We start from the raw sequence: 12295 nt of genomic DNA, 5'->3' as shown, positions 1-12295 counted from the left end.
TACATCCCACATTGTGTTATTATTACACAATAAAACTGAATTTGTATGGCAGAACAAAACATTCTTGTTCACCGAGGATACAAAACTGGGACAAGTGGCTGATCCACCACATGGATGTGCTGCTGGAGAGACCTCAACCCCTGGAAAACTGAGCAGGCAGGAACCCCAGGAAAGAGGCCACCCTCCCTAGGAATTCCCTTAGGGATACAATAAGGAGTTGGGGATTTCAGTATCAATCAGCCACAGAAATCCTCACTAGGGCTACACCAGATCTAGGGAACCACCCTGAACAATAACCAGATTCATAAATGGCAGTATGGGTATTCCTTGAATTAAGAACCAATTTCCTGTCAGTGTTCTGGGATGTGTGAACAAAGCTCTGATCTCACTTTGCATCTCACAGGGAAAAGGATACTTTGGAACCCAAACAAAATGTTTTGGAACGTGTTTCCAGAACACTTCAGAATAAAACAAATAGGGATTCTTGATAACTAAAGCAAGCTTTTACAGCCAGGACTGATCCCAGCCACCTAGACAGAGGAATGCCACCACAAAAGCCTGACTATTTAATTACTGTGCTTAATGAAAAGGGCTACTTTTTAATTTATTTCACAGCACACATCAGTTAACTCATTAAGGAGTTGGAGTTAGCTGCTTGCAGGCTGAAGGAGATATCATACCCCTAATTAAATAATCTTTCCTCTCTGATGAATATTAAACACAAGACTTTTCCTAACAAAAAAAAAAAATCTTCTGAATCCTCGTTTTGTATGTGAAGAGATTTAGAGGAAAAATCAAAATATATTTTAAGCTGTTAATAGGGATAACAAATTTTTATTGGGGTACATACATATATTCTAATGACAAAGAACATATTGAATTTTATCTACTTCCAAGAATGGGAAAAAAATATTCAAGTTAAGATTACAAGAGAAATAAAAATACCCAAACCAAAATACTTAAAAAGCAATGTGAAACAACTGGCTGTTGCTGCTGTGCAATTCTTCCCTCTGTTGTCAAGCTGTGCAACTACATCATTACCAGTGATGCACAGGGAACTTCAGGAATACATTTAATATTGGCTTTCCAATGACATTCCCTAGGGTTGGGGTTCTTTTCACAGAATTTCAAATAAATACTATTTAACTGTGGATATAAATAGATGAGCAATTCATCTGTTATTCGGTGTGCACTCCAAATTAACCCATCTACAGAAGATACCCCCCCGATTCCACAGTGACCTCCCCAGAGGGATTCTTGCCTTTGGAAATGGAACCTGGAAAAGTGGGGACAAATAGAAGGCAGCACAATTATCTTCCAAATGACAACATCCTTGGTTCCCAGCAATGAATGGCCCCAGAAATGATCCCCTCTGCAGTCCCAGGCTCTGCTTGTCCGTGGTGCAGCTCTAATGAAGCCTGTTCCCATCCTGAGCACAGAGGTAATTTGCTATTGCTGCAAATCATTTCTCAGAGATTAATACAACTTGTTTACAGGCCAATTACCCGCCCTGCCAGCTGGACACTACCAGAATGCCCAGTTTTTGTTTTGTTCTGTTAATGTTGTGCTGAGCACACAAGTGAGCATTCTTTCAAAAACAACTCCCGAATTACAAGGGGGAAATTGATATTGGTATTTCAGAGAGCCTGGATTTGATAAAGGAATTCCATGGAAAGATAGAACCCATTTGGGGAAGGTAAATTCTGGAGGATTTTGATAGCATACTGCTTCTCATCCGTTACAGAATTTTTTGCAAATAGTTAAATTGAAACAATAAAATTGCTTTCTGAAGAATGTAAAAGGCATTCTTGGGATGGGTTAACTGGCCCTTCTTTTTATTATGAATGAACTTCTATGTACAATTGAAGTTAGAAAATGAAGAGTATCCTTAATATATAGGTATTAAGTGCTCTGACCTCTTGCAGTTATTGCAAACATTAAATGGTCAGAAGACAGCTTTATTTTTTTTTTAATTTAATTTAAGACTGATTTGCAGTTGGGAAGTCATCTCCCCATCCTCCTTTTCCAACAGATGCCAAAATTAACTACAAAGTCAGATCAACCTCTATTAAAAAAAAGCACAATTAAGACAACAACAGTGACCAAGGAAGTGCAGGACCAACAGCATCGGCAGAGAACCAACGAGGACACAAATCTGTCTCACAGAACAGGAATATTTACCCAGCATTTACTGCCACACTGTGAATGTCCTTCCCCACTGACTGCCAAGGGGTCAGTGGAGTCCCAGCTCACTCCTGTAATTCCTGTTCCTCCTGGATGCTCACACTCCCATCCTGCTGCTAAAATGGCTCCGTGGCACCGCAAGGTGACAAGTCACATTACAGACACAATGCCACAAATAAAACAGAGCTAACAGCTCACTTGGAGCAAGGCTCTGACTCAGAACTCTATGACTTCATGGGAGATTTATCAGATGTACTTGAAAATAACAAAGTATTGCAAGTGTTAGGCAAGAAACCCTCGGTGAGTTCAGTCCCTGATGTGCCCCAGCAGTGCCACTGTCCTGGTTCTGAGCATCTCTGAGCACGTCAGGGACCACAACCTCTGGGTGTCCTCCCAGCCCCTCCTGCTGATTTTGCAAGGCTGGCCCAAGCACAGCATAAAATGCTGCTCTAGCTGTTGCTCTGATTCAAAAGAACATGTTATGAAAAGGGCCAGGAGACAACTGGTGCCAGATCCACACTTTGAAGGTGATGAGCATCTTTGTTTAGGAAAGAAAAAACTTCCCATTTTCCCTTCTCTCCCTGGGCCTTCCCTGCAGTTTGACATTCACCCCCCTCCATGACATGGAGTTGGCTCCTCTGGTTACAAAGTCCCAGTGGTCACATGCACCCCAAACCCAAACTGGCACTGCTGTGTTAATGAAAGTCCACAGGCTTCTTTTGGTGACTGCAGCATTTATTCTCCCAAAATAAAAATCACTTTCATTAAAAGATTTGCTACAATGAAAACAGAATTTAATGTTCTGTTGAGATCCTTAAAGAGCTGCATCAAAACATTTAACCAAGCTGAAAGATACTGAGCCAGTACTTATTGAAATTATCTAATTCTTTAACTTAGTACTGAAGTAGATCAAAATGAAGTTCTGAACATTTATCTGTGGCATCTGCATCCACTTTGCAGGCCACTTTGTTTTCTTGAAACAAACTTCTGTGTGTTAGTACATACGAGCAGCAATACTTTCTCTTCTAAATAAAAACCTGGTAACAGAAAGCCTCTGTCTTCTACACACCCTGAAGAAGGCAACCAAAGAAGTGAGGAGCAACCTAACTTTCTGCACTTCTTGTCCTGTAGGAAACTGTTAACTGATCTAACTTAACCATGCCAGTGAGGATTTTTACATTAATTGTACCATATTTCAACAGTTCTGTTTTTCCAAGTGGAAGTCCCAGCCTTGTCTCCTTGCACTGAAACTCTGCCCTGGCTGTGGCCTGGCCTGCACACCCAAATTATCCCTTATTTCACAGTTACCTGTGCAACTCTCTTTGGATTCCAAAGTGCTATTGCACATGAAGCTGATCCACAGAACTACCAAAAGTTTCCAGAACCTGTGCTTAAAATGAAACTGAAATTAAAGTTAATTAGCTTTTTATCAGAGTTGACAAGTAAAGAACAGGGAGTCCTGTGCCAGTCACAGGGCATCTGTACTGCTTCACTGAAGAACATAAGATAATCTAAATTACTGGAAGAAGCACAGAATAGCATTATTATTATTATTATAATGAGTATGTTACAGGAAAAGTCAAGAGGATCATACTAAAATCTTGAAGTATTGTCTTCAAATAGTTTCTGGTTTCCTTTTAAATATCTCCCCAGCTCACAATTCGAGGACAGATTCAGAAGAAACAGCAGTGGAACTCCAGAGTCACAAATGAGGCACCTTCTGGTCAATATTGAGCTGCTCAGTTTTCCCTTTTCCACTGCCCCAGTCCCTGCCTTCCCCGTGTGGTTTGAGGATGAACTGCACACTCTGCTCCCCCTCCCCTCTCTCCCTGGCAGTGCTCTGGCTGTGCCTCTCCTTCCAGCACACCTCCAGCACACCCTTTTTGCTTTATTTCCCACCCATTCCTGTGGCCCAGCAGGCCCTGGGTGGCTGCACAACTGCCATCACAGAGTGTGCCAAGGCTTCCAGTGTGCCAAGGATTCCCTCCCAGTGCTCCCCATTCCAAAGGAGCAGCACCCGGGGTCTCACCCAAAATCTGGGTTCTCCCAATCCAGGAGCTGAACACTGAGGAGCACATTTACCTGCCCTGCAGGCCTCTGCTGCTGTCCTGGGGCTCAGCTACACATTAAAAACCAGAACTTGCATAGAGCAACTCATTTCAAAGAGTATTACACAGAACCCAAGTATAATGACATATAATTAACCATGGCCATATAATTTAGGAGGTTACATATTAAATAGCTCTTCCAAGCTACTGAAACTCACAGGCCTAACTAAGGCTTAACAGGCTCACAGCTGTTCACTAATGCCAACAAAACCAAAAAGCTTCATCCCCTTCTTGCCCATTTAGTTACCCAAAGTGCCTGTATATCCACAGTGGATTTACTAGCTTAGGAGAAAACATGAGAGATTACACAGGCAGTGGATCTAGACATTACAGCAAAGAGAAGTTTTCTAAAGCCAGGTGACAACCTTTCTGCATGATTATACTACATTCTGAGCAACAGCTAAGGAGGGGGGTAGAATAAATAAAGAACACAGGCTATTTGCTATGACACCTGAAAAACTAGCCCAAGCATTCCTTATTCCACTGTATTTTTAGTTTATAGTTGAAAAATTGGTATATAAACATCTGCTAAGACATGCAGTACCTTTAATTGAGGGCAGATCTCAAACCTCACCATCAGACCTGTGCTTTATAATTTTATGCATCAATTGTCCAAAGGGAGGCCTGGCCCTTTATTCTTCATTGGAGGATTCACAGCAAAGAAAGATATTGAAATTGTTTTAGAATTAAAACCATGCAATGACTGTAAGCAAGGCAGGCCTTTAACTGCAATTCTGTTTTCAGGAACTTGTGCTGCCTCACAATCTGTGTGTTTTTCACATCTGTCACGTATGACACAGACGTGGAGCACAGCAAAGGCAGAGGAGGAGATTTCAGGTATTCTTGAGAAACTATGACACAGCTGTTTTCAAATCCTAAGCGAGAATATCTCACACTGAAATAGCAGAATTCCCACCCCCCAGTTCAATTACAAAAAGGAGGAGAGGGTTACTCGAGATTCCAAATTGCCCAATTATCTCGTGCAATCCAATCGACGTCTTCAGCACAGTCTCTATGGTGGCAATAGTTCCTTTCTTCATTGGGGGATTAAATTGGTTCACGTGCTCTGAATAACCTAATCACTGCTGCCAATACAGTAACAAATGAAGGGAAAAATCTGCCTTAGGAGCTAGAAAAATATTTACAGGCCACACTACTCCAGCAAGAAGCCTTTTAGTGCTATTTCATAGTATCAGGCAGAACATAAAGCAAAATCCGGTACCTGTACCTAAAATAAAAAGCTCACAACAGCAATTAGGGTCCTAAGATACCTTTACTCAAGCCTGTGATGAAATTTTCAAGAAGGATGGCTGGGGGGAAAATGAAGTCCAAACACCTAATGCTAAAATACTGAGCAGATAAACAAAGAGCATCAGAGACATGCACAACACAGTGTAATCATTACCAAAAAAACAAGGCAGCAAAATCAGCCGGAAATATTAGATAATAAAAACAGTCATGCTACATTAAAAACATATTCATTCTCTTTCGTTAATTAATTTAAAGGTTTCCTAGTCTGCATTCCTCTATTTAATGAAGCCAACAGCAAAACAACCCTAGAATTTGCTAGCACTAGCTACCCAGATCTAAGCTGAATTTTAATATTAAATACACAGATCTATTTGTTAAGCAGAAGTAAACTAGCACAGTTTTTTCTGACAATATTAAAAACTAAGTAAACCTTAATTCAAAACAAGTATTTCACAATTAAAAAACATCCATCTATGACAATCCACTAAGCACAATTCAACAAAAAGGTCTCAGAAAACGATGCTTCTAAATCATTAGTCTGTACAACAGCAATCTTACAATAAGCAGGCCCTGAGCACATACCATCAGGGTTTTTTGGATACATTTCTTTCATTAATCTCCAATATTAGCAGCAGCAGCATCACTCACTCTTCCGTTCCTTTCCTCCTAAAATACATTCCCCAGGAGTCCTTTCAAAGCAATTTTACCAGCATTTCCGAGAGGTCTCTGAGCCCCATCCCTACGCTCAGAGGCAGCAGGAATGTCTGCATTTGTAACAGTCCATGGCTGCACAGGAGGGTGGCAGGGAGGGCGCCTGGACCAGCCCCGAAATGCTGAGTTCTGTGCTCTCCTGCAGCACACGTACACACAGCCACGGCCCCGGCCCCTCCGCACCCCCGGCACGCAGAGCCCACACACAAACATGCATTACTCACTGGATTCTATTCTTTAGCCTCTTCAGCATGGAATTCTTTACAGGGTAGTAGGTATGAAATGAAACATTTTCCCTTTACTCCACGGATGCTGCTGTGTGAATACCATTAGACACCAAGGACAATAGGCAGGATCAGCTCGAACATTAAGAGCAAATATTTAATGGAAGACTGGTTACCCCCGTCTCTCCCTTTCACATCTCTGCCTCATGTATCCAGGCACGGGTGGTACTGGCTCCCTTGAGAGGCTGTAGCGAGCAGCTGAGGCACAAACTAAAACATGGCATGGATGTCAAGGAGCTGATGTCACCAAAACAAGCATTTCTGATAAAACCGGCAATTCCGTTAGGGAAGTCCTACAAATCGATGGAAATTGTTCAGCTGAACGTGCTGCGTTACACAATGACTGCAGCACCAGGAGTGAGAAATCACAGCAAGGGCTGTCAGCAGAAATAAGCTGAGGCTACAATAACTAAGTTATAAAAGTGCCCATCAGCTGCTGGGATCCACAGCGCGGGATCACCACGGCTGCGGCTTCGGGGAACAGGAGGAAACACACCAAACACCTCCAGCAGCCTCGTTCCAGATCAGTCCCAAAAGAACAGCTAATCTGCTGAAAAAGTGAAAGTATCCATAAATCCAAGAGCAGTCTCAAAGTCTGCCATCTTTCCCAGGAAGCACTGCTCAAGCACCAAGGCTCCAGTCCAGCAGATGCTGGGAGCGCCTGGCAGGGGTCACATGGAGTGTCTGGGAAGAGATGGGAGAGGTTTCAGCCATCCTGTCACCCCGGCACAGCAGCACTGCCAGCCCAGCCCCTGGGCACAGCAGCACTGCCAGCCCAGCCCGTGGGCACAGCAGCACTGCCAGCCCAGCCCCTGGGCACAGCAGCACTGCCAGCCCAGCCCGTGGGCACAGCAGAGCCCAAGGGAAACGTGCTGGTTGTACACCAGCAGCTGTGTGTTTGCAGCGGGAGCTGGGGCTGGTGCCAACAGAAAAGTGCAAAAATTCAGGACCAAAGGAACCCTGAGACAATTCAAGCACAGATGCTGGAGAATGAGCAAATTCTGTCTCCCAGACAGCACCACATCAATATAAGAAGAAAGGTTCTTCAAGCACGAAAATAACTTTTCTTAAGTCATGCAAATAGAATTGAAGTATTAGTCCCATGGTTTATTCCATTAATGGATTACATGATTTTATTTCAAGCTTTGCTGGCTGGTACAATCTCAAACCCGTATCAGTTTAACAAAGGTGAAGATAGCTGACAGCTGTATCATTAAATTTCAACATAAATGCAAACCATTCAGCATGTATTTCTGCACTCTTCCAAAGCACTGTTGTTCTGAAGGAGCTGGAAAGAAAACCCTACAATTCTATGGAAATCCACTACAAAAGATCTGCAATTCAGAAGATCACACACTACTGGAGTCACTCCATGACCTAATAGGAACATGTCTGAGCAATGGATTGCAAATGAAATTATTTCACAATTGAATAGTTTTATTTAAAAACTCCATTTCAAACTGTCTGTAGCTCTGTAACAAACCAACAGTCTACACTCAGACACTGCTAATTTAAGTAGAGGCCCATTTTGGACAGAGCAACTGCTTTGCTGTTTATTTGTCTCTGGAAAAAACCTGAGGCAAACTCACAAGCTCCTTTATAGTGCAAACATGATGCTCTAGAAAAGTGCAAACATGATATTCTCACTTTTGAAAGTGTTTCCTATGAACATAACTACAGTGATAAAGACAGAAAGTAAGAATTTGAAACAGGGTGAATATTTTCTGAACAAAGGACAGTATTTTACTCCTGACAAAATAACCAGTCCTTTATATCACCAATATCAATCCCATTTTCATCCAGCCCAAGTGCAATGAAATACCCTACAGACAGAATAACCAGGTCAGCTGAGCCACACTCAGCTGGGGCTGCTGGAGCTCAGCTCATGGCTTGAGAGAACTGAAACTTCCAACAAATTAACCCAAAAAGCCTTTCTACTGGAATATCTACACCTTTAATGAGTTCATTAAATTAGGTGTCTCAGGGATAATTTCTTTAACTCTTCTAATCAGCGTAGAAAAGTCTTTATTTTCTCTAATTGGCTGAACAAGGACAGCAGACAGTGTTGCACATTTACTCTTCTTTCTTTCTAAGAGACAACTTTAATAACCTGGTCAACATGAAAACTTGTCTAGTTTTTACATTTAACCTTTCACCTACTGTAGTTCAAATGTGAAAAATCATATTTGAACTGTAACATTTTGGTATTTATTTCACCTCACTCCATCTTCGTGAAAGTCCTTAATAGAGCAATTATGAGTATTAATTCTCTAATTAAAAATATTCATAACTATTACCATTGCAGCACTCATTTTTAGCCAGTCTGTCAGTTAAATCCTGGTCAATCAAGTACTCTCCTCTAGTATGCATTACTTGCTTTTATCACCAATTAGTTTATCTCCTCTTCTATTTTCCAAAGAGAAGAGCAAAGGTCCTTCAAGTTCTTCAGTCAGCTCTTCCTCACGCTCTGAGAGCATCAGCTGGTACCTCTGGCACCCAATTATTCCCATTCCTTTCCTTAACATTTACCAAGATATGAACTAATGTCCTGCTGCCATCCCCCCATAATGAAAAGTGACTCTATAGCCATTTAATCCTTTTATCCCTGTGCAGCTCAGGCTACTAAAATACAGGTAAACCTTATCAATTATGTGTCCTTCCTCTGGAGATTTATCTACCTTTCACAGGATTATTTTTACAGGGATTAATAACCTTTTTATTAAAATGGCTGTATCTCCCTCTTTAGTACATCCCTTCTTTTCCCTGCAAGTTAAAACCCCAAAAGAACCACAAAAGTAAATGCCCATGTTCAAATATGCATCTAAAATCCTGCTAAAATTCTCCTTCTCCCAATATATCAACTACTGGAAACCAGTATTAATCCTCAGAAACATTAAAACACTGCTACAACATTGATTTACGTAATTTCTCTTGACAAAATATTAAAGATTTTACATTCTTTTAAGAAAACAGAACAGATACACGACTGTAACACTAGATTATGAAAATCTTTTAATATATTTGTTTTCCACATGACTGCAAAAATATTTAGCTAAAATTTGATAACATTTTAGTACTCACTATCTTCTCCTGGACAAGGCATGCCGGGCTTCTCTGGGATACTTGGGAAAACTAAAACAAAAACATTAGATTTTTAAGGTAAAAGATTCTCAGTAGTCCTTTTTCCTTGATTTTTGAATATATTTACACAGAGACAGTTTTCTGGAAGCCTTTAAATAATTCTGCCTGAGAAATGATGCAATCAGAATTTGGTTCCAGACTGGCAGGATCTTACACTGGAGTAAAGCATTAACAAATCTGTGCAGCTAAAACCCAAAGCCCCCTCAAAGCCTGCTGTGGTTCAGCTTTGGGCTCCACTTTCTTCTTACAACACCAAACTGCAGGGCACCAGCTACACCAACAATGTTACTGGCCAGGCAGAGGAGCTGCTCCAGCTCCTGCTCCCACTTGAGCAGCTGTTGGGATTATCCCAGAGGGGTTCCTGAGCTGTGCAATACTTGCCATGGATGATGAGCCCCTCGTCCCTGTTCTGGCAGTACAAACGAAAGGCTTCCTCCAGCTCCATCTGAGACGAGATGGTACAGGGGTCACCTATGGAACAAGAAACACCCAGGCAGCTTTAACATGCAGGAATTCAGTGGAGGATTTCAACTAGTCAGTAAAAAAATGCACCAGCCTCAAGGATTGCCTTTCTTTGAATCACTTGTTACTAAGGTGGCACTTCGATCACAGCCAAACTAAAGTAACAGAATTATTCCTCCCAACTTTATCGACACTGAGTAGATAGAACTACACTACATTGGTTTGCAACAGGATAACACAACATAAAAGGGAACAGTTATACTTAAAGATCCCCTTGTTCTCCTGTCTGCTTGTGGTCACGTTATCAGCATTACCTTGTGAGGGTTATTTTTGCTAAAACTCAGTAATTAATCCACAAATCCCCTTAAGCAGACACATGTAAAGTACAGTACGTCACAATGGACAGCAAGGGTGTCACCCTGACCCCCTGGGAACACCCACCTCCTGAGCACACCCTGGGTGACACCCTGGGTGACACCTGACCTTGGGACAGACAGGCCAAGTATTGACACCAGTGCCCATCCACATGTTATGTTTGATCTCTTATTTTTAAAAAATTATTTTAGAAATCGTTTATAAAATGATGCATCCAGGGCCCATCTACCCCTCTTTGAAGGCCACTGCTGCTGCTGATCTATAAATACTGCAATAATGCAACATGAAAGACATTGGAAGTATTTGTACTGCAAATCAACAATCCACATTCGTTATATGTTTATGGGATTTTACTATGAGTGAGTTATTCATAGCTTAAACATTTTGGATCTTGTCAAAAACAAAGAAACACTACAAAAGCCCAACAGAAAGTCTGTTTTCTTCAGCTCTTGGTAGGTTTTCTTTATTCATTAAGCCATCGGCAATTGTTTGCTTTTAGTTGGTTCAAAGAGAACATCTGTTTGTGCAATCAGACAAATGAACTTCAATTCCACGTGGCAAGAAGTGGAAACACTCGTATGCAGACACAGGATAACTCCCAAAACCCAGGAGGACTGGGGACAGCCAAAACAGCAGATTGGCTGGAACTCAACAGCTCAGAGCCAGGAATCAGAAGAAGGGTCGGACAGGTATGGATTTAACCAAGGCTGGAGGAAAATAGTTATTAGAACTGCAACTGAGGAGATTTGTTGTTTTAATTTAAGTAAGCCTCAAAAAGCCAATGCAACAGATAGCAGGACTCATGTCTTAAAATCCTCCAACACAAAACTCCTGAGGTTTTCTTCTTCCCTGCAGCAATCTCCCTTTATTAGCAGGCATGCAGCTCAAACAGCTGAGCACAGGCAAGATAATTATCCTCCAAGCCCTTCTGATCAGGTTACTTTTTATTACACCACCACGAAAATGAAGGTGAGAAAACAGGTTAGCAGAGTTGCCTCTGTCTTTCTTGGTAATCAGAAGATAAAGAGTAAATTTCAAAATAATTGATATTACTCCTTGATATCTTAAAAAGGACTGACTTTTCTTTGACTATAGGCTACCTCCTTCCCCAGACATTACTTTAAAATTCGATTCACTCAAACACTGCACAGCTAAGAGAGCAGTACAGGCTGCTATCAAAGAAACCAAACCACAAAGTTACAAACGTCAGCCAAACCAATTTAGTATTTTTTCATCTTTCTGCATTCAGTTCTAGTTGTGCAGACCATAGCATTGACAAGGTGTAGATGGGTTATATATAAAGCCTTCACTTCTCCAGAAGTGAATTCAAGTGCTACTCTGATCAAACCTGATGTCTTGAGGCTCATTTCTCCTTGCTTTGTAAGACAGGGTTCTGCACTTAGATATTTAGAAACAACCACCAGCTCCACAATGTGATATCTGTTTATACAAGTTTCCTCAATGCCCCTTCTCAGTCCCACAATGAACAACAAACCCAAGAATGCCCAAGCAGTATTTCAGCCCCATACCTTCATCATCAATCCACTTGAGGGTAATTGGCTGTTCCTGCTGCAGGTTGCACATCTCGTGCACTTCATCACAGAGCTCATCGTAGCTCATTGAGGCATCCAGGTTTGTTATCAGGATGTCCCTGCAGGAGATGAAGACATCAGGTTTTATCAAAATACCTGCACTGGCCTGCATATCCCAACAGTTCCATCTGTGGACACTAAGCTGCAGAATCACACTCAGAGAATGAGCATTCCTCATATAAAATGC

The 12295-nt window shown here is 41.6% G+C and overlaps 1 protein-coding gene across 4 annotated transcripts in view; it reads right to left on the bottom strand.

The window, feature by feature from the left end:
• Positions 1–12295, bottom strand: part of PRKCZ (protein kinase C zeta) — a 33514-nt gene that overhangs the window by 16497 nt on the left and 4722 nt on the right. For 2 of the 4 annotated variants that reach the window (XM_027702153.1, XM_027702154.1), the window contains exons 3-5: positions 12046–12167; positions 10061–10150; positions 9620–9670 (exon numbers count right to left, since the gene is read on the bottom strand). In XM_027702153.1, the coding sequence (XP_027557954.1) occupies positions 9620–9670; positions 10061–10150; positions 12046–12167 (263 nt within the window). Of the gene's footprint in view, positions 1–6125; positions 6244–6478; positions 6883–9619; positions 9671–10060; positions 10151–12045; positions 12168–12295 lie in introns of those variants that run through there. The other 2 variants (XM_027702156.1, XM_027702155.1) reach the window with 2 other exon arrangements.

This window comes from Neopelma chrysocephalum, unplaced genomic scaffold, assembly GCF_003984885.1.
Source record: "Neopelma chrysocephalum unplaced genomic scaffold, ASM398488v2 Primary Assembly neopelma1_180, whole genome shotgun sequence".
Taxonomy (NCBI): domain Eukaryota; kingdom Metazoa; phylum Chordata; class Aves; order Passeriformes; family Pipridae; genus Neopelma; species Neopelma chrysocephalum.
This window is presented reverse-complemented; position numbering and strand designations above follow the sequence as displayed.